The sequence below is a fragment of the Pezoporus flaviventris genome, unplaced genomic scaffold (assembly GCF_033815535.1).
Source record: "Pezoporus flaviventris isolate CSIRO_AGI_PZ_B2104156 unplaced genomic scaffold, CSIRO_AGI_Pfla_v1 ptg000001l, whole genome shotgun sequence".
NCBI classification, from domain to species: domain Eukaryota; kingdom Metazoa; phylum Chordata; class Aves; order Psittaciformes; family Psittacidae; genus Pezoporus; species Pezoporus flaviventris.
In genome coordinates, this window is record NW_026892549.1 from 3,458,327 (window position 1) to 3,475,930 (window position 17,604).

At 35.2% G+C, this 17,604-nt stretch overlaps 1 protein-coding gene across 4 annotated transcripts in view; it reads left to right on the forward strand.

Moving 5' to 3' along the window:
• The window catches only part of PTPN4 (protein tyrosine phosphatase non-receptor type 4), a 108,016-nt gene extending 91,169 nt beyond the window's left edge, over positions 1 to 16,847 (forward strand). For 3 of the 4 annotated variants that reach the window (XM_061463753.1, XM_061463578.1, XM_061463663.1), the window contains 12 exons: positions 160 to 319; positions 3,017 to 3,100; positions 3,186 to 3,242; positions 4,632 to 4,788; positions 6,279 to 6,445; positions 7,017 to 7,107; positions 7,193 to 7,254; positions 8,017 to 8,163; positions 10,471 to 10,599; positions 12,036 to 12,184; positions 13,369 to 13,504; positions 16,076 to 16,847. In XM_061463753.1, the coding sequence (XP_061319737.1) occupies positions 160 to 319; positions 3,017 to 3,100; positions 3,186 to 3,242; positions 4,632 to 4,788; positions 6,279 to 6,445; positions 7,017 to 7,107; positions 7,193 to 7,254; positions 8,017 to 8,163; positions 10,471 to 10,599; positions 12,036 to 12,184; positions 13,369 to 13,504; positions 16,076 to 16,162 (1,426 nt within the window). In that variant the 3' untranslated portion in view covers positions 16,163 to 16,847. Of the gene's footprint in view, positions 1 to 159; positions 320 to 3,016; positions 3,101 to 3,185; positions 3,243 to 4,631; positions 4,789 to 6,278; positions 6,446 to 7,016; positions 7,108 to 7,192; positions 7,255 to 8,016; positions 8,164 to 9,742; positions 9,862 to 10,470; positions 10,600 to 12,035; positions 12,185 to 13,368; positions 13,505 to 16,075 lie in introns of those variants that run through there. The other variant, XR_009745170.1, reaches the window with a different exon arrangement.
• The last annotated feature ends 757 nt before the right edge of the window (positions 16,848 to 17,604 follow it).

A 17,604-nucleotide genomic window follows, 5' to 3' on the forward strand; every position in this document is an offset into this window, starting at 1 on the left:
ATTCTACCACAGTACATTTTTGTGATTCTAAAAATACATATAGACATTCCGTTCTCAAACTCTTGAGTTTCTTCTAGCATTTTCAGTTTATTTGGAACCCTGAAAGAACTGTCAATATCTCATGATCATTCCACTTCATACTTCTATTTTGGTGTTTAGATCTCAAGAAACTCCTATAGATGGGCAGCCTCCTGCATTACCACCCAAACAATTTAAAAAGAACAGTTGGAACCAAATTCATCATTCGCACTCACAGCAAGAACTGGATAACCATATTAATGAAACATTTGATGTTCCTGAATCACCAGAAAAATCCACAGTAAGTTTTTGGATCCACTTTAACTATTCTGCTTTTTATTGGAATGATAGTCCTACTTTCATGAGCTTGGTTCTGTTGCATTTCAGAGAGCTCTTATATTTGTGCATTACATTGCAGCATTTCCATTATATATACTGTCTCTTTGCTAGCTCCCACTATTTTTTCCACCTGCTGGTGTAGTCCTTTGTCAGTTGTTATCAAATGACTTACATTTTGATGGATATGTAAGCATTTTGAATATTAGCTTTTCAGCACATGCAGAAATTTCTAACTAACCTCTTCTTTAAGGTGTCATTTACTGTCAGTTTTAGAGACGACATTGTAGACACTACCACTGGTGTTTAATCTAGTTTATATCAAAAAGCTGAAACTGAAAGTGCTCTAGAGTGGTTTTGTCAGGAGAGGTTTCTTGAATCTCTTGGTTGCATTTCTCATCAGAATTTCCAAGGAAGAGACTCGAGCAAGGGCACCTGTGACAACAAACGTAAAAATCAAAGAACAAGTTCTTTTTCCACACTTAAGCACATGCTAGATGAGTCAAGATCAGTCACTTGATTATTGCCTGACTGAGGTGAAATCTCACTAACCATTTTTGTGAGTTTTTCTTCTGTCCCTCCAGAAGTTTTCAAGTGGTTCTTGGTTTTATAGTGATAAAAAACAGGGACAGGAGATGTTTTGCAGTATGGGAAAACTGTTTTAAATCTAGATGTAGCAAATACTGCATAAAAAGCTTTGGCAACCTCAGACATTCAAAATTGTGAGTCAGCTCCCAAAATTGGTATTTTAGAAATGCCTTTGGTTTATTTTCATTTTCATTCTGAACTCTAAGCCTAGGGTGTTCTCTCAGGCCTTGTTATAAAGCTAAAATTCTCATAAACCCCATATTTAATTTCATACGGGGGGCTTTAATAAAATTCACAAAAGTGACTTGCATATTTATGAGCATTTTGGGAATGTTGCAAAAAAACATTGCTTTAAATAACAAAAGCTTTGTCTTCTGTCAGTGCTTACCTGAATCATATTAAAGTACTGTTCTGTCTTGAAAGTTAACACTACTCATCAAGTTATCTTTACCAAATTGACAAAAATAACTTTCAGTTGTTTTTTTTAACTCCTTTTAGTTCTGCAAAACCAACACAGCTGCATGAGAATGAGATTCTTTTCTCTCTGTGCATTGTCGGTGTGATTGTTTGCTTTGGTCCAATGGGCCACATTTATGCAGCCTTGCTTAAGGCAGTATGCTGTTGTAATTGAAGATCTGATTTGGTCTGCTGATGGCTTTTTATTTCGCATATTAGAGAAGAAGGAATACAGCATGACTGAAGTTTTGTGAAATGGTGAATTTAAGTTTTGGAATGTGTTTGGGTTTGGTTGTGTTTTTTTTCCTAAGTTGCTTTTCTGACCAGAATGCACTTCAGGTTTCTGCACCACTTCTGCTGCTCTGTCTCAAATATTGTAAGGAAACCCTCTCACCCCTTACACTTCATTTAGCGGTTAAATTTCCTTCTTAAACACCCTTCCTTATCGGTAATTTACACTGTTACTTTCCTTTCCTTCCCCAAATTTTTCATCTTATCATACTATGAATGCATTCAAGGGAGTTGTTTTGCTTTATCCAAGAGCTTGAAACACCTGAAATTCAGTTTAAGAGCCAAGATGAGCAGACTTCTTTTACCTATTGAGCCTGCAGATTTTGAACATTCTTACGTGTAGGAATGTTTGTTTTAAGAAGTCCTTTTGTTTGGTTTCTTCCTTTCAGAATATCAGTTTTATGCTTTGGCTTGAAACAAATTTCTTTAATAATACTTCACGGGCTCTCCATAGAAACTATAGAAGCACTAGCTGATGTTCACTCTGTGAAATATATTAAGTATAAACTCAAGATCACTTCAATGGCACTAAGTTGATTTTTCCAGATTAAAAAGTATGTAATATTCCTCAGTTTATTGGTAGTTCCTTTAAAGGTGCTGTGTGATCAGAATGAAACTGAAAAGCAAGCAGCTGAAATTGTCAGAGCTTGCTTGGTGCAGAGCATGTGTCATGCCTCGTATTCCACTATATTGAAATGGAATAGGGGTATGGAACCAAGATTTTGCCAAACTTTTCCTTGCTTATTACCAGTATGTTGCTGTTAATAGAAAGAAAACCATACCTTCAATTATCTTATTTTTCATCATATTACATTTTTACTGCAGGCTTTTTACTGAGGTGTTAATTAAAATTATTTTAAGGCATTTCCGTTTAGTAAACTCTTTTTCTTAGGCCTGCTTGAAGCCAATTAGTCTTTTGTAATTCTGTTTCTTACTTTGAGAGAACACACTTTTCAGTTATGTCACAGAATCACAGACTGGTTAGGATTGGAAGGGGCCTTTGGAGGTGATCTAGTCTAATCCCACTACCAATGCAGGGCCACCTAGAGCAGGTTATATAGGAATGCATCCAGGTGGGTTTTGAATGTCTCCAGAGAGGGACACTCCACAACTCACCTGGGCAGCCTGTTCCAAGACTTCTAAATGTGTAACTTTTCTCTTCTATGGAAAACTCAAGGTAAGACCATTTGTACCAGTACTTGATGTTTTCTCAAGCGTCCAGGAACAGTTACTTGATGAGGAAACTGCAAAATTATTACATACAGTATCCTCAAAGTCTAATTACAAATAATATGTATGTTAATATAATATAATCTTTGTTTACTAGCCCAATGGTGGTGTCCCTCATGACAATCTTGTTATGATCAGAATGAAACCAGATGAAAATGGAAGGTTTGGCTTCAATGTAAAGGTAACAGTACATCTATTCCCTTCATGTATATTAAGATTATTTTCTGACATTTGTGATTTATTACTAACTTAATTTGTTTTTAAAGGGTGGATATGATCAGAAGATGCCGGTAATAGTGTCCAGGGTGGCTCCAGGAACACCTGTAAGTTACAGAAAATTGGACTTGGTAGCATTACCTGTGTATTTTAAAGTATGTATTTAAAACTGTGAATTATTTCAGAACTGCCTATGAAAATCACAGCTTGTGCTCCAACATTATTATAACAAAGCAAATTATGTTTAGTAAGAATTTGATGGGGCTACGTAACATTTTTTAAAGTTCTTCAATTATCTGAAATACTTTTTTTTTTTTACTGAAACAAAGCTTAATTCCTGAAAATTACAAGGAGTTCCAGATATTCAGTATGTGCTGTTTCTTGAGCTGTGTCATCCTAAAAATACATTTACTTGGTTACCTTTTCTAAATACAGGCATTCATATAAGCTCACATAAATTATATACAGAAAGAATCTTTTAGTATGTTTAAAATAACTGAAATAGCAAATCTCTCATTTTAGTGACATATGTACCTGAATAAAGCCAAGAGTTATACTAAAATCAGGTATCATGAATCATTCATCAGGTCTGATTGTCTGTTCTTACTGGTGCTTTGTGATTATCAATAGTGTCTTCAAGCTAGGCACAATATTTTGTCAGTTGACTGCCAGAAATACTGACCTGGTATTCAGCTGAGAGGAGTCAGCTCTGTTCATACCTTTTAGAGTGAGCCATTTATTTGCTAACATTTAAGAAGTACAGCTTTTTTTTTTTTATTTCTTTAAATTTTGTTTTTTACTATTTGAAACTATTCAAGTGTTTGTCAAGAGCATTGTTTTTGTCCCTGTTTATTATTCCTGAAATATTTAATAACATAAATAATTTTGGCTGAACACTTTAAACATCCACTCTCTAAGGACAAGGTATTTGGTGATGGCATGTGCTCTTTCTTTTCTGCAACAGTGTTTAGGCTATGATAATAATGATTTTTATTACCTGATTCCTCTCTCTGGGATTACTGGGATTTGTGCATTGTCTTCGGTCCTTAGTCTTGTCATTACAATTGCAGCGTTTCATACCTGAAGCATTTAAGCCTGTGAAATTGATTTGGACAAGGCTTTGCCATGTTACTCCCTTCTCTTCAAAGATAGGAGCGTCCTGCTTTTTAATTGCCTGTACAAAAATGTGATTCAAACAGTTGAACTTTCTACTTCAACCAGAGGGGTAGAGTAACAGCTGCTGAAGGACATGTTACAATGACAGTCACCTCCCAGCTGCAAATGGACTTATTAATGTGAATGGCACTGTCTTATGTATTGTGTAACACTTAAATTTATCATTTGAATACAAAGCAGCAACCATAGCAACTAAGCTATTAAGATTCAAGTCCCTATGTATAGTTACTTTATGTTGCTATTTTAAGGTGAGAAATTGGAAATGGCTTGTTTTACAGCTTTGTTTTTTTTATTACTTTTTTTCCCCCTCCACCTTGCAGGCTGATCTCTGTGTCCCTCGTCTGAATGAAGGGGACCAGGTTGTACTGATTAACGGCAGGGATATAGCAGAACATACCCATGACCAAGTTGTTATGTTTATTAAAGCTAGCTGTGAGAGACACTCAGGGGAACTTGTGCTCCTAGTTCGACCCAATGGTGAGTTATTTATACATAATAATAAGAAAAACTAATAAATCCACAGCTTGCTTTCATTTTCTAACCTTCATTTTGTGTCCTGAGATGGAATGCTTAACATTGTTGTAACAAAGAACTCCCTTCCTTGAAACAGAGTTGCAGCGAGAGAATATATTGTGGAAATCTTGATCAGTCCTTTACTCTAAGGAGCTATGCATAATAACTTAAGTGTTGAAAATTAACAGGAAAGTCAGAGATCAAATATTTCAAACTGATAGGTAATTTGAATTTTGTTCTCATTCTCATTGATAAAAATGTCCAGAAAGCTGTATGGATAATGAGTGCAGTTTCTGAGGCTGCTGTTATTCCATTAAGGAAAACAAAACACAAGCAAATGAACAAAAACTCCTCACTAAACACCCCATGTTTAGGTGACTTTGGAGGTCTATATAAGCAAAATCCTTCCATATACTTTTAAAACAATCCAGAACAGCTGGTAACATTTCTACATGATGAGGCTTAATAGAAGAAAGTGCTTGAAATGGAGTCTAAATAACAGCTTGTGCATTATATTCATGAAATACCCCACTGGAGCATTGCCAGCAAATGGTCACTGGATTTAATTCAGCTGCATATCTGAAGTGTAATACAATTGCAGGGGAAAAAATAAAATGAAAAATAATGATGTTTAATAGGAATAATTTAAATTAGTTTAGGAGAGTACCTCAGCCACCTAAAAGCAATTTTTCCTTTATTCATTTATTTGCACTCCCCACTTGTTCTCTTATTCTGTAAGTTCTCTTGCAGCTTTTTTGTGCTTACTTTCTTTTTCAGTTAAAATTGTTAGCTTTGTTTACAAATTTACTAAAACAGTTATCCTTGTGTGTTGATTATCTTCATAATTTGGATAAAAACATTTGAGTTTTAAAGTGAGGAGTTGCCAGTTTTTTCCTTCATGGTCATGAGACATTTAAACGCAGGCTTTCAAGCATCATGTCTCTTATGTGTAGTAGAAGATGCGTATTATGTTTCAGTTTGTTTATAGGCAGGGCACGCAAACAGTTTTGATAGCAGTATAATAGCATACATTAATGCTGTTTTCTCAGGTGGTCTGCACATCTTGCCCTAGTTGCTGAAGCCTAAAATCAGTTCAAAGTGAGTTAAAAGCGTAAATGCTATTATAATGACTTCAGAGGCATGATGTGAGAATCCGAGATTAGGGAGTTACATCAGAGAAGGTAGGGCATAACCCAAATTTTCATCAAACTTTTAGCAGTCAGTGATGTGCTTTCACTTAAAATTACTAGTAAACAAAAAATATTTTTTATGGATTATAATAATCAGTAAAGGCTACTTTTGCTAATGGAGGCTAAAATCAGTGTGCTAGTAAATGCGGACTTTTCTAAAGGAGAAACACTTGTTTGTTGTGCTGTTTTAAACAAATGATGCAGACTTAACTTTGCTTGCCAAACGGCATGTTCAGTCAGTGTTCATACCTTTATTTGTTACAGCTGTCTATGATGTTGTGGAAGAGAAGCTGGAGAGCGAGCCTGACTTCCAGTACATCCCTGAGAAATCTCCACTTGATGGTGTCCATCAAGATGATAATGCTCTGAGAGAATCCATGATTCAGCTAGCAGAGGGGCTTATCACTGGAACTGTTTTGGCTCAGTTTGATGTGAGTACCATGTTGCCTGTAGCTGTGTGCTACAATTCTAAGAAATTATTTAAGAAGAGAGGACTTCAATTGAATTTCATTAGAGTCAGCATCTTGTGGCAGAACAACTGTCTTGTGCTCTCAAAAGAAAAATAACAACCAAAATAAATCCAATCCTGTGTTGTATGTACAAATTTATAGCACTGAATAATCCTAATACTAGTTTTTAGTGTTGTTATAAATAGCTTTATTGATTACTTACCGATTTTTGTGGTTATGAGGGACCTATGCTAATAAAATGCTTTCACAGAGATGAAAACTGAAAAATGTAAACCGAAATGTGTTCTGTATTCAGACTTTCATTCCACGTCTAATTTACTGTAACATTGTCTTCAAACAAATTGTGACATCTTGATCATTTTCAGTGATCCCACAGCATAACTCATAGTGCTTTCTTTTGAAAAGTACATTATTATGTGTATTGAAGCTACAGTTGCTCAGTAGTTTACGTTCTAAAAAGTACCCCATGGCAAATAATAAAGTAACAGGTCTTTTGCATCTATTATGATCTGACCATTGGTTTTGTCTTTAGCAATTGTATAGGAAAAAGCCTGGAATGACAATGTCTTGTGCCAGATTACCTCAAAACATTTCCAAAAATAGATACAGAGACATTTCGCCTTGTAAGTATGTGTGTTTGTATATGTGCTCTAAAAATATTTTACTGTGGTTAGTAAATAAGTAACGTATTTCTAAATTTTTTTTCAGATGATGCTACACGGGTTATTTTAAAAAGTAATGAAGATTACATCAATGCAAATTATATAAATGTGAGTGGCATTTTTCAAAGAACTGCAAAATTAAGTAATTTTGCAGTTTTTCCGTGAAGTTGGTTAAAAAAAAATGTTTTCATAAATCTAGTTGTGACTAGAATGGCTGATAAACCTGTAGTCAGGTGGTGTAAAATTTACTCTTGTTATACTTATTTGGTAATGTTTTCTGGCAGGTTTTTCTATAAATGAATCCCAGAGAAAGAAAAAAACAGTAAGAGAAGCTAGCTCCCTCTACAAGAGGAATTAATTCCTTTCCAAGTATTAATGTGGCAGTAGTGTTCAACATCAGTAATGTTTAATCTGGCACCACTTTCTTTTACACCTTCACCCCTCCTCCCCTCCGCATTCTCAATAACAACAAAATTACAGCTACTTACTTTTCCTTTCTGGAACACAAAACAGTGATTAAATTAAATTCCAAGATCAGCATTTTAAAAGCTAGTGTCAGAAACCCATAGAGCATGAAATGTTTGCACCTGAATTATTTGCCAATTGGTCTATCATTTCTTTTTTTAAAAAATTAATTGTGATTATGGCAACAACATAACTGTCAGGTAATATGTGGGGTGTACTTGTATCTTATGTGTGTGAAGCATTTTGAAGGGTTTTTATTAGTGCCGATCTAGATTTAATAACTTGTAATAAACAGAGTTAATATAGTTGATGCTTCTTTAATGTGTTAGCTCCTAAACAGTAAACATCTGATGCCTGACTTTGATTGTCCGTAAGCATGAAAAGAACTACTTTGTCTTCTCTTAGATGGAAATCCCTTCTTCCACAATAATAAACCAGTACATTGCTTGTCAAGGTCCATTACCGAACACTTGTCCTGACTTTTGGCAGATGACTTGGGAACAAGGCTCATCTATGGTTGTAATGTTAACGACTCAAGTTGAACGGGGCAGAGTAAGTAAAAGATTTCTTTACTTGCATAGTCTTATAGAAACCTGTTGGTGATTAGCCTTTTTAAACATTTGAGGAGCATACTAGTATGACATGTAATATGACAAAGGGTAATGTTTTTAAACTAAAAGAAGGTATATTTAGTGTAGATAAAAGGAAGGCACTTTTTTACAATGAGGGTGATGGGAACACTGGAGCAGATTGCCTAGAACAGTGGTAGATGCTCCATCCCTGGAAACATTCAAAGTCAGGCATGACAGGGCTCTGAGCAACCTGATCTAGTTGAAGATGTCCCTGCTCATTGCAGGGGTTTGGACTAAATGACGTTTTTAAGTCCCTTCCAAACCATTCTGTCATTCTTCATAGAGGGCAGTGCATTATTGGTACTGTTGCAGTGATGACTCTTATATTTTAAACCTTCTGATATTGTTAAAGTAGTTAATATTTAAACTTTACTCAGTTCTGAAATATATTGAAGCCTTCACATATTTCTTCAAATGTATTGAAGCCTTCACATATTTCTTAAAATATTTTAGGCTTCTTTACTGTAAAGTAAAAAGCATCTAGAATTTACCATCACAGTAGGTTTTTTCTCTAAACTTCAAATGAAGGAACTCCAAGAAGTTTCATCAATTTTTTAGATTAGTTCTTTGATATGTAGGAAATTAATTTTTTTAAGGCAGCCTACCACAGCTTTGTACTGTTAAGATCCCATGCCTGAAGGCTGTCTTCAAGAGAAACCTTGATAAGCTTGAAATCTAAAACTTTTCATGAAATGTTCTTCTGTGGATGTAAACAGTTGTTTAATCCTATGAAAGAATCATTTTCCTTTAAATCATTTCCATACAAATATCTGTAAAAGTACTGGTAATAACATAATTATAATTACAAATTTCTAAAACCAACTTGTGTATGGTGCTGTAAAAGGCCTCAGGTGTATTTTGTGATGTTTCTGGTTTTATTTTTTAAGCTATAGTTTTTCCTTAATAGCTTTGTTTATTAAGCAGCCCTGTCCTTTGGAGGCAGGCAAAACAATCAGATCTGGTCATATGCACAGTGTGATTTCAGAGTTACTGGGTTTATAGTCTGGAGCATTCACAGTAGCACTGTCTGGTTCAGTGTGTGGACAGAAATGACACTCTGGAATAAAGGTTTAGTGGAATTTCTCCACATTCAGGATTTCTTTTGAAGATGGATTTATGGTAGGTTGTGGGTGTTGTGATCAACTCAGACTATAGTTCAGCTCTCTATATATATTTTGGTTTAATAACCATATATTTGCTGGAAGGTCAGGCCTCTAAATATAATTAAAATAATTGAAGGGGACTTGCAGCATTTTTAAACCATTTTTCAGTGACTCAGTGTTTGCATAATGCTGCCTGCTCCCAAATAAACATGATTAGAGGGCATTTCAGTACAAGTGTGCTTTTTCCTTTGAGTTTTCTTTGCAGATCTGCTAAGAACAGACTTGCAATAGCAGTTCTCTGAGGTTCCCCCACCCCTTCAGTAATGATATTTGTGGAGTTCTTTGGAGAGCTGCTTAATAATGAAATAAAAGAACTTATTTGTCTTATACCCATAGGCAGACTCCCTGCTCTAAAGCTGATCATGAGGCTACTGACATCACTAGCCCACTGCATGCCGAGATGTCTCAGTGGAGCAGGAAGTCTGCAAATCTGGCTGCTCTTAAAGAATTGCCAGGTGGGTTGGAAAAACAAAAGTACACTTGAGCTGAAATGACCTCTGCAATTAGGCATTTAAGCAATATATCTGAAAGTCTTAGTAGTTGAAGTTTTCATTCACATTTAATGACTTGATTGGGAGTCTTTGAAGTCCACTGTCTGCATCCCCCTAATTTCTTCATTAGTTTAGCAACCTTTTCGGGGCTTATTGCCTTTTGGTTCTGGATTTTTTTAAGTTTCATTTGTTCTTTTCCCGTATAAATGTGCTTTAAGAACATTAGATTAAGATTTTGGAGGTCAGAAATGTTTGTAAAGCAGCACCTTTGTCACTGAAGCGTAAGATGGAATATTTATAGATATACTTTGTTTTAAAATTTTAATGAAAGTTAAAGGCATCCATCTTCAGTGAAACTAACCTCAAGAGCTGGTGCATGTGTCCTCTTGAAAACAGAACCAAGAAATCTTCATGATACCGTATTTTATTAACGATAATTAGGTAACAGCCTATTTGGTAAGTAAAGTAATAGTAATTACAAAATTATCAAAATAGTCTTTTATGAACAAAGGTATAAAGAACCGTAGAGAATGAAAATAATCTCAGACGTCTTTAAAAATGTGTTCACTTCAGGTTAAATGCCACCAGTACTGGCCAGAGCCATCAGGAAGCTCATCATATGGGAATTTCCAGATTACTTGCCATTCAGAAGAAGGAAATCCTGCTTATGTTTTCCGAGAAATGACACTGACTAATCTAGAGGTAAAATCGCAATACATTTTTAAAGTACTTACCTGTGGAATCCTCACAGACTAGCTAAAACTTAATGAGGGTTTCATTTCAGCTTCGTGGTATATCCACATAGAACTGTTTATTTCTAGAGCCTGTAGAAAACTGCTTTTTATTGCCATGTACATACCTAGTTTAAATTCTGCTCTTAGAATGATAACAAATCTTTCACTAGCAAAATGTTACAAAGATTCAATTTCCATAATCATATTAATTGGGTTTCAGTCATGTAAAAGATGTATAATTTGTCTTAGAAGTCTTTACTGGTGTCTTTCATGCCCTGGCCAAAGAAAAAGAGTAATTAAAGAAGTTGAGGAACTTGTTGTTCCCTGGATGTTTTCAAAACGTGAGCCACTAGAGGTATTTCATTATTACAACTGAAATTGTGTCTTTGTACAGGCAAACAGTTCTTAAATCTTAATAATTTCATTGTTAAGAGTATATGCAAGTAGATGGAAGATAAATCCTGCTGAGAGAATTAATTGGGATTGATGACTATATGTAAACAAAGACCTTCTTGAACGTGCATTATGTGATTCTTGGAGCACATGTAGTTTTCAGAGTGTCCCCAGCTAGTATTTCAATCTCAAAAATGTCTGGAAATGAATATCTGGCAGTTAGTTCATATACTCATTTCTCACTGCTTGGGTTACCAGATGAGATAACCAGTTTTACAGAATTGCTTTTAGTTAGGTTGCAGTTAAAAATCCTTCCCTGTGTCCTGTTGTGACAATCTGTAAATGATTCTGTGCCTAAAAGGTATTTAAAGGATCTTTGAAATCCTGCTTTTACAGTGATTGTATGTTCTGTCCCCTCCACTAAATAAAGGCAGATTATATTTGTGATATTAGAGCAAGGGGCAGGAGAGAGTGGAAAACAAAGTCATTCTGCATCTTATATATACACTTGATAAAATTAAGAGGTGCAGATAAAGCCAAGACAATGCTGCTGTTCACACAGGGTCTGAAGGAAAGCTTTTATGCCTGAAAGTCCATCCCCTTCCTACCCCGGTTCTGTGATCTGATCTAGTAAGATTGTACCTCTTTCTGTTAAATTTATTTTGCTAAAAATTTGACCACCTTCTTGTACATCTAATGTTCAGGTAGATCATTGGTATCCTTGAATTGCTTTGCTATTACATGGCGTATAATATTTTTAACCTGTTGAAGATGTAAACATTTGTGGATTGCCTTTTTTGTTTTTAAGGAAAAAATAGTAATTAGAAAATCCAGGATAAGCAGTGACTAGCAGTAATAAGCAGTAATAAAGTGCTGCTAGTTTCCTGAAGCCACTTCTATTACAGGTTCAAGTTGCTGTGAATGTACCATTGATTATTATTTTTTAATTATAATTATTTTTTGCTTTTTTTTTTCCTGAATTACTCTCGATAAACTTGTGTTTCTGATTAGAAAGAGGAAAGCCGCCAACTAACCCAAATCCAGTATATAGCATGGCCTGATCATGGGGTTCCTGATGATTCTAGCGATTTCCTAGATTTTGTGTGTCTTGTGCGAAAGAAGAGGGCTGGCAGAGAAGAACCTGTTGTTGTTCATTGCAGGTATCCCTTTTTTTTCCCAACTTCATTAAATCATCAAACTGCTCTTGTTTATCATCAAATAGATTTTCTGTGATTTGTTGTAAATAAACATTTAATTGTATCTGCTTTGGGGGTGGATGACAAGAAAGCTCAACATTAAAATTAAGCAATTACCTAAAACTGTAATCATGTGTCAGTAAAGAAAATTTTGAGTATCTATATGCATTGATCTGTGCAGGGATTTTGTTAGGTTTTGGGGTATTTTTTGTGGTTTGTTTACAGTTTAAATACTTTTGCTGTAATGATTTAGGGAAATGGCAACACATATTTAGAAACCTTTTCCTGATGGTGAATATTCTACAAAACTCCAGAACAACTATATAAATAATCCATAGCAGAAAACATGGGTGGTATATGCAATGATCAAATAAGTCTCTCAAGTCAGCAGTCTTAGGCTGCATGATATTTTGATGTCATACATTAAGATGACACATTTTCTCTTAATAATTTGCTTTTGTCATGAATTAGAATAGCTCTATTTCTCAGATTTTTATATATACAAAATGTGGGGGGTTGTTTTTCTTGTGCAATAGTTTTTAGTAGCATTTTACATTTGTATAGTAAAATCCAAAATCTTAATCCTTTAAAATACCTAATTAGTAAACTATAATAACAATACCAAATGACTGTAAATTAGCATATGTCATCATTATTATCATCCTCCAAAGGTTTCTAGTAATTGTAATATTCCTTATTCTGAAATAAGAAGATAGGGTTCATTTCAAGAACATAAACATGGCTTTGTCAAATCAGCCCAACATTCCAGTAATGATCATACCAGTAATTGTGAAATGACACAAAAATGTACAGTGTATGCTAGGTATTTCTGTGTTTTGTTATCATCTAGACAATAGTGTGGTTTATAATATGATCTGAATAAATATCTGTTTGGAAATTCTGCTTAAGTGGATGGCTGAGTTAAGGCCATCCCTCTTCAAAGGACTGACAATTCTACACTGAGTGGTTTTGCTCTGTTCAGGCAGGTGGAGGCTTCCAGTGACACAGACACAATCCCTGCCCTAACAGTATGGGAATCATAATGATCAATCATGAGAATCATTGAGAAGGAAGGTCTTTCAGGTATGAACTATGCTCCAGACATCATGTTTCATTTTCCATTTTGTTATTTTGTTGTTTTTTCTCAGTGCTGGGATTGGACGGACTGGAGTTCTTATCACTATGGAGACAGCTATGTGTCTTATTGAGTGCAATCAGCCTGTTTATCCATTAGATATTGTAAGAACCATGAGAGATCAAAGAGCCATGATGATCCAAACACCTGTGAGTATCATACTTGCTGTTCTGTGCTGCAGAAGAATAATTTCCTATTATCTAGTCATATAATTAGATGTATTTTTAATATACTTGCTGTTGATTATACTGCAAAGAGATCACCTTTACCCAGTACAGGTGTAGCCTTGGCTCCAGGCAGGAGTAAATTGCAAAGGCTATTGGAAAGTAGCAATTCTTTAGATTTTCCACAAAGAAAAAATTGAAAAAAGCAGCAGCTGTTTCAGGGATACCTGGCAATTAATGTCAAGAAGCCAATTTTCAGTACTGTTAAAGTTACTCAGTGGAAACAGCAGGAGCCTAATTCCAGGTGTTAAGAATGGGAGCAGTATAAAATCTAAGCATGGAAAGATCTAAGACATGCAAGGAAAATCTTCAGTGATACAATTCAGTGATTTTAATATTGCCTTAGCTATAATGAAAACAAGACTTAACTTTGCCCTGTAGTGACTCTGAGAAATAGTATGTTTTAAAAACTGTGTAATTCAATCTGATCGAGGTATATCAGTAATTTTAAGTATGTTTAGTCTAAAAAAGTATCTTGCTACCAGTATTCCCTTGGTGTTCTCTTCACATTTGGTGCATCTTACGATGCTAGACTTTTTCCTGGATCTGTAATGTTTGGAGCTTTTTGAGCTAATTGTGATGTTGCTTTAATGTGTTATATTTCAAAATTGCAAATGTTTTAGAACATATTTAGAAACTTCTTATCAGTCATATGTACCTAAGAATAGTTAGTGTTCACATTTTTAGAAAATATCTAAAAAGGGTTAAAAGATTGAGCTTTGTTCTAAAAACAAAAGGCTTGGACTCATGGTTGTTCCAAGCTATCCAGGAACCACTTCTTAATGCTAATCATTCTGGGTTTTTTTTAATCTTTTTTTTTTTAAATCACTATCCAGTTGTAGAGTTTTGCTCGTAGTATATGTAGCATTTAAAAAGAAAGTGTTTAGAAGGAGAAAACACACTAGGTCCAGTAGCAGCTCTCTCTCACAGCAACCTAAAGGTAATTGAAGATACAGTTACCTGAGGGTAATGGGTAGTAGCTTTGATGTCCCTGCTGCTGTTCCTCTATAATCAAATTTGAATAAGCCTTTTGTGTTCTTCATAGAGTATTCAAACTGACAAAAAGTGTATATGGATCTCCATTTCTAGGTTTCTAAGTCATCTCATTCAGTGCTGCTGTCCAGTATTCATGTTGCACTAGAAAAAAAGTTGTATTATTCAGTTAGCACAGGAAGGATGAAGAAGGTGGTCATACATGAAAAATAATAAAGGGTGACTCTTGCTGTTTGTGGTGACTATACAGTATGAATAGCATGTCTCTCTAGCAAATATAGAGAGGAAGAAAATTCTATCAGTAAAGGTAGGAGGTTCAATGGTAAGAGGTTTAATGGCAGTTTTTCACACCATGTGCTAAATATCTTCTGGTCTTCTCATTTTTCTTAGAGAAACCAGAAAAAATTTTCAAGATTCAGTGAAATGCAGGTGTTTACTGCATCAGTGAGAGAAGGCATAATAAAAGACTTGAAGTGGTTGGGTTTTTAAGATTTCATAAACATTATCTATTATAATTTTTCCCTTGGCACTCTCTTCCTGATTTGTATATCCTGAAAGATTCATTTAGTGTCCACAAGATGGCCCTGTGCATGGGCGTCTGCTGTGTGTACTACGAGAGGAGAGTTCAGTCTCCTTCAGGAGCCATTGGAGGCAAAATAAGTATTTTACACAAATACGTATAAATTTAACTGTTTTAATATACATGCAACAGTAAATAATTATTTTATTGCTAAATCTGTCACTGTGCCTATTGAAGATCTGACATCACTAGTGACTGCACAAAGAGGAATATTCCACAACACAGAAAAGGCAGATATGCTGGCTTTCTGATCAACATACATACCATTATGCAGTGTTCAGTGATAGTTGTGGTGCTTTAAAAAACAGTGGCTTTATTTATTTTCATTTTATTCTAAGTTGATTACGGTTGGGATTTTTAAAGAATTGTTTGTTAAAATATATATATATTAGTGGCCTCTGTGTATGCAGGTGTGAGACTTGAATACATTGCAGAGTTAGACATTATCTAATGTAAAGAAACTGGAGTTCTGGGTTTTTTTTTCAAACATGAAACAGTTTTCTTTATTACCAAATTCTGAGAGAGAGGTGCCAGTAACATACCAGCACTAATCTAAGTATGAAAAAGTGCTTTGAAACTACAACTTTTAAATCCAAGTGAATGAAAATCTCAGGTCAATGAAACTTCAGCAATGAAATGAAGAGCAGAAAATAACTGAATAGGTGATGTTGTAATAATAGCACTGGTTTTGTGGATATGACTTTTGGTATGTATTTCAAAGTGCTGTTCATCCCATTCTTCTGTTGAGAAACAAAATGTTCTAATATAAAGTCCCTGATTTGTGTTTCCTAAACTCGCTTTGAAGCTCAGTTCTTGGACCATCAAGAGAAGGGGATGGGGAATCTTAGAGGCCTTTTCTGCTTCCAGATGACATGGGTCAAGTACATTTCTTTTCAATTTACTGAATTTACTTTCCTTTTCAGAGTCAATACAGATTTGTATGTGAAGCTATTTTGAAGGTGTATGAAGAAGGATTTGTTAAACCTTTACAAACATCACTGCATAAGTAAAGAGCAAAAAACCCCCAGGATATCAGTTGAGGAATCCTGTCCTCTATAATAAACTGGCAGCATTCTTTGTGCCATAATACTGCTTGCAGGAAATGATAGTGAAGTACAGCAAAGAATTGACAAAGGACTTTGAAAACTTCAGCACTGTTGCACTTTATGTTGAAACAAAATCAGTCTCTGAAACTCTTCTAACTTTCATCTGTTTGAAGACTTTATTTTTGTGCTTTGCTCCGAACAAACCATAAACTGAAAGAACTAATTGTGTTCAGGGTAATCTACGATATTTTGTTGTAGTGCCATATACTGCGCTTCTGATTGAATTGCTACAAACAAGGCTTGGAATTATTTCACTCTGTTTTACACCCATGTCTCTTAAAATGAAAAAGAAACGAAAAAACACACTAAGCCATGGTCTTTTTCCAGTGCTAGGTTTATTTACTACGTACAGACTCTCACTGTTTTGTTTTTTACAACGTTAGCAATATTGCTGTTACTAGATAGATACACACTGCCTACTGATGCAGCACACTTTGTCCTACACCCTTACTAGAGACCAGCTGGTTGTTAGAGGAGAGCTGGCGTCTGTGTTAACCCAGCGGTAGCTGCATAATGCCCACTTACCAGCATCTTGTACAAAATAATAATAATAAAAATATAAAAAAATAAACAGCATTTCTTTGACACAGCTTGTGTGTCATGCACTGGTGTATTCTGATTCGTGTGACTTAAGATTACGTGATGGGAACTAGTGCATGCATTATGTCTTAACCCCTTAAGTGCCTTGAGACTTACAGCGTACATCCAGTGAAAGGCACTCATGATTCTGTGGGGGTGGTATTGTCCTGTCATATTTATCTTAATGGGTTCACATTTTAAAAAAGGCCCTTGGTGCTTGGACTATGTTACCACAAGGGGTCATGGAAATACCATTCCCTCTTTCTTTATACAAGTACCTGCGTGCTGCTTTCGGTAGTGAAAGCTCCTTTGCCAACTTAATGAATGAGCATTGTATGCTGCTGTGCTGTAATTATGTGAAAAATCTGACACATTCCTTCATTCCTTCCAACTAGTAACTTACTAGCAGCTTACAATGAAATGCTGGTAGGGTCATTAGGAGCTGATACTTCCATTTATCCTTTTATTGAGAATAGCTGTCTTACTCGATTAGAACATAACTTTTTAATAGCACTGATAATTAAGTTGAACTTACAATCAGATGTGATTTAATTCCATTATCTGCTAACCAATTACTTGTTATATCCGCATAGTTGATTTCAAGCCATGTTCGTACAGGTCTGCCTTTTATTTTATATTATTTTATTTTATTTTTTAATTGTTTGGCTGGGGGGAAGGGAGGAGAACACTATGAAGTTGTCCCAGAACTTCATTTTAATTCCATAATGACCCCAGTCGCCTTCTGTTATGCTTGTACAAAATTGTTC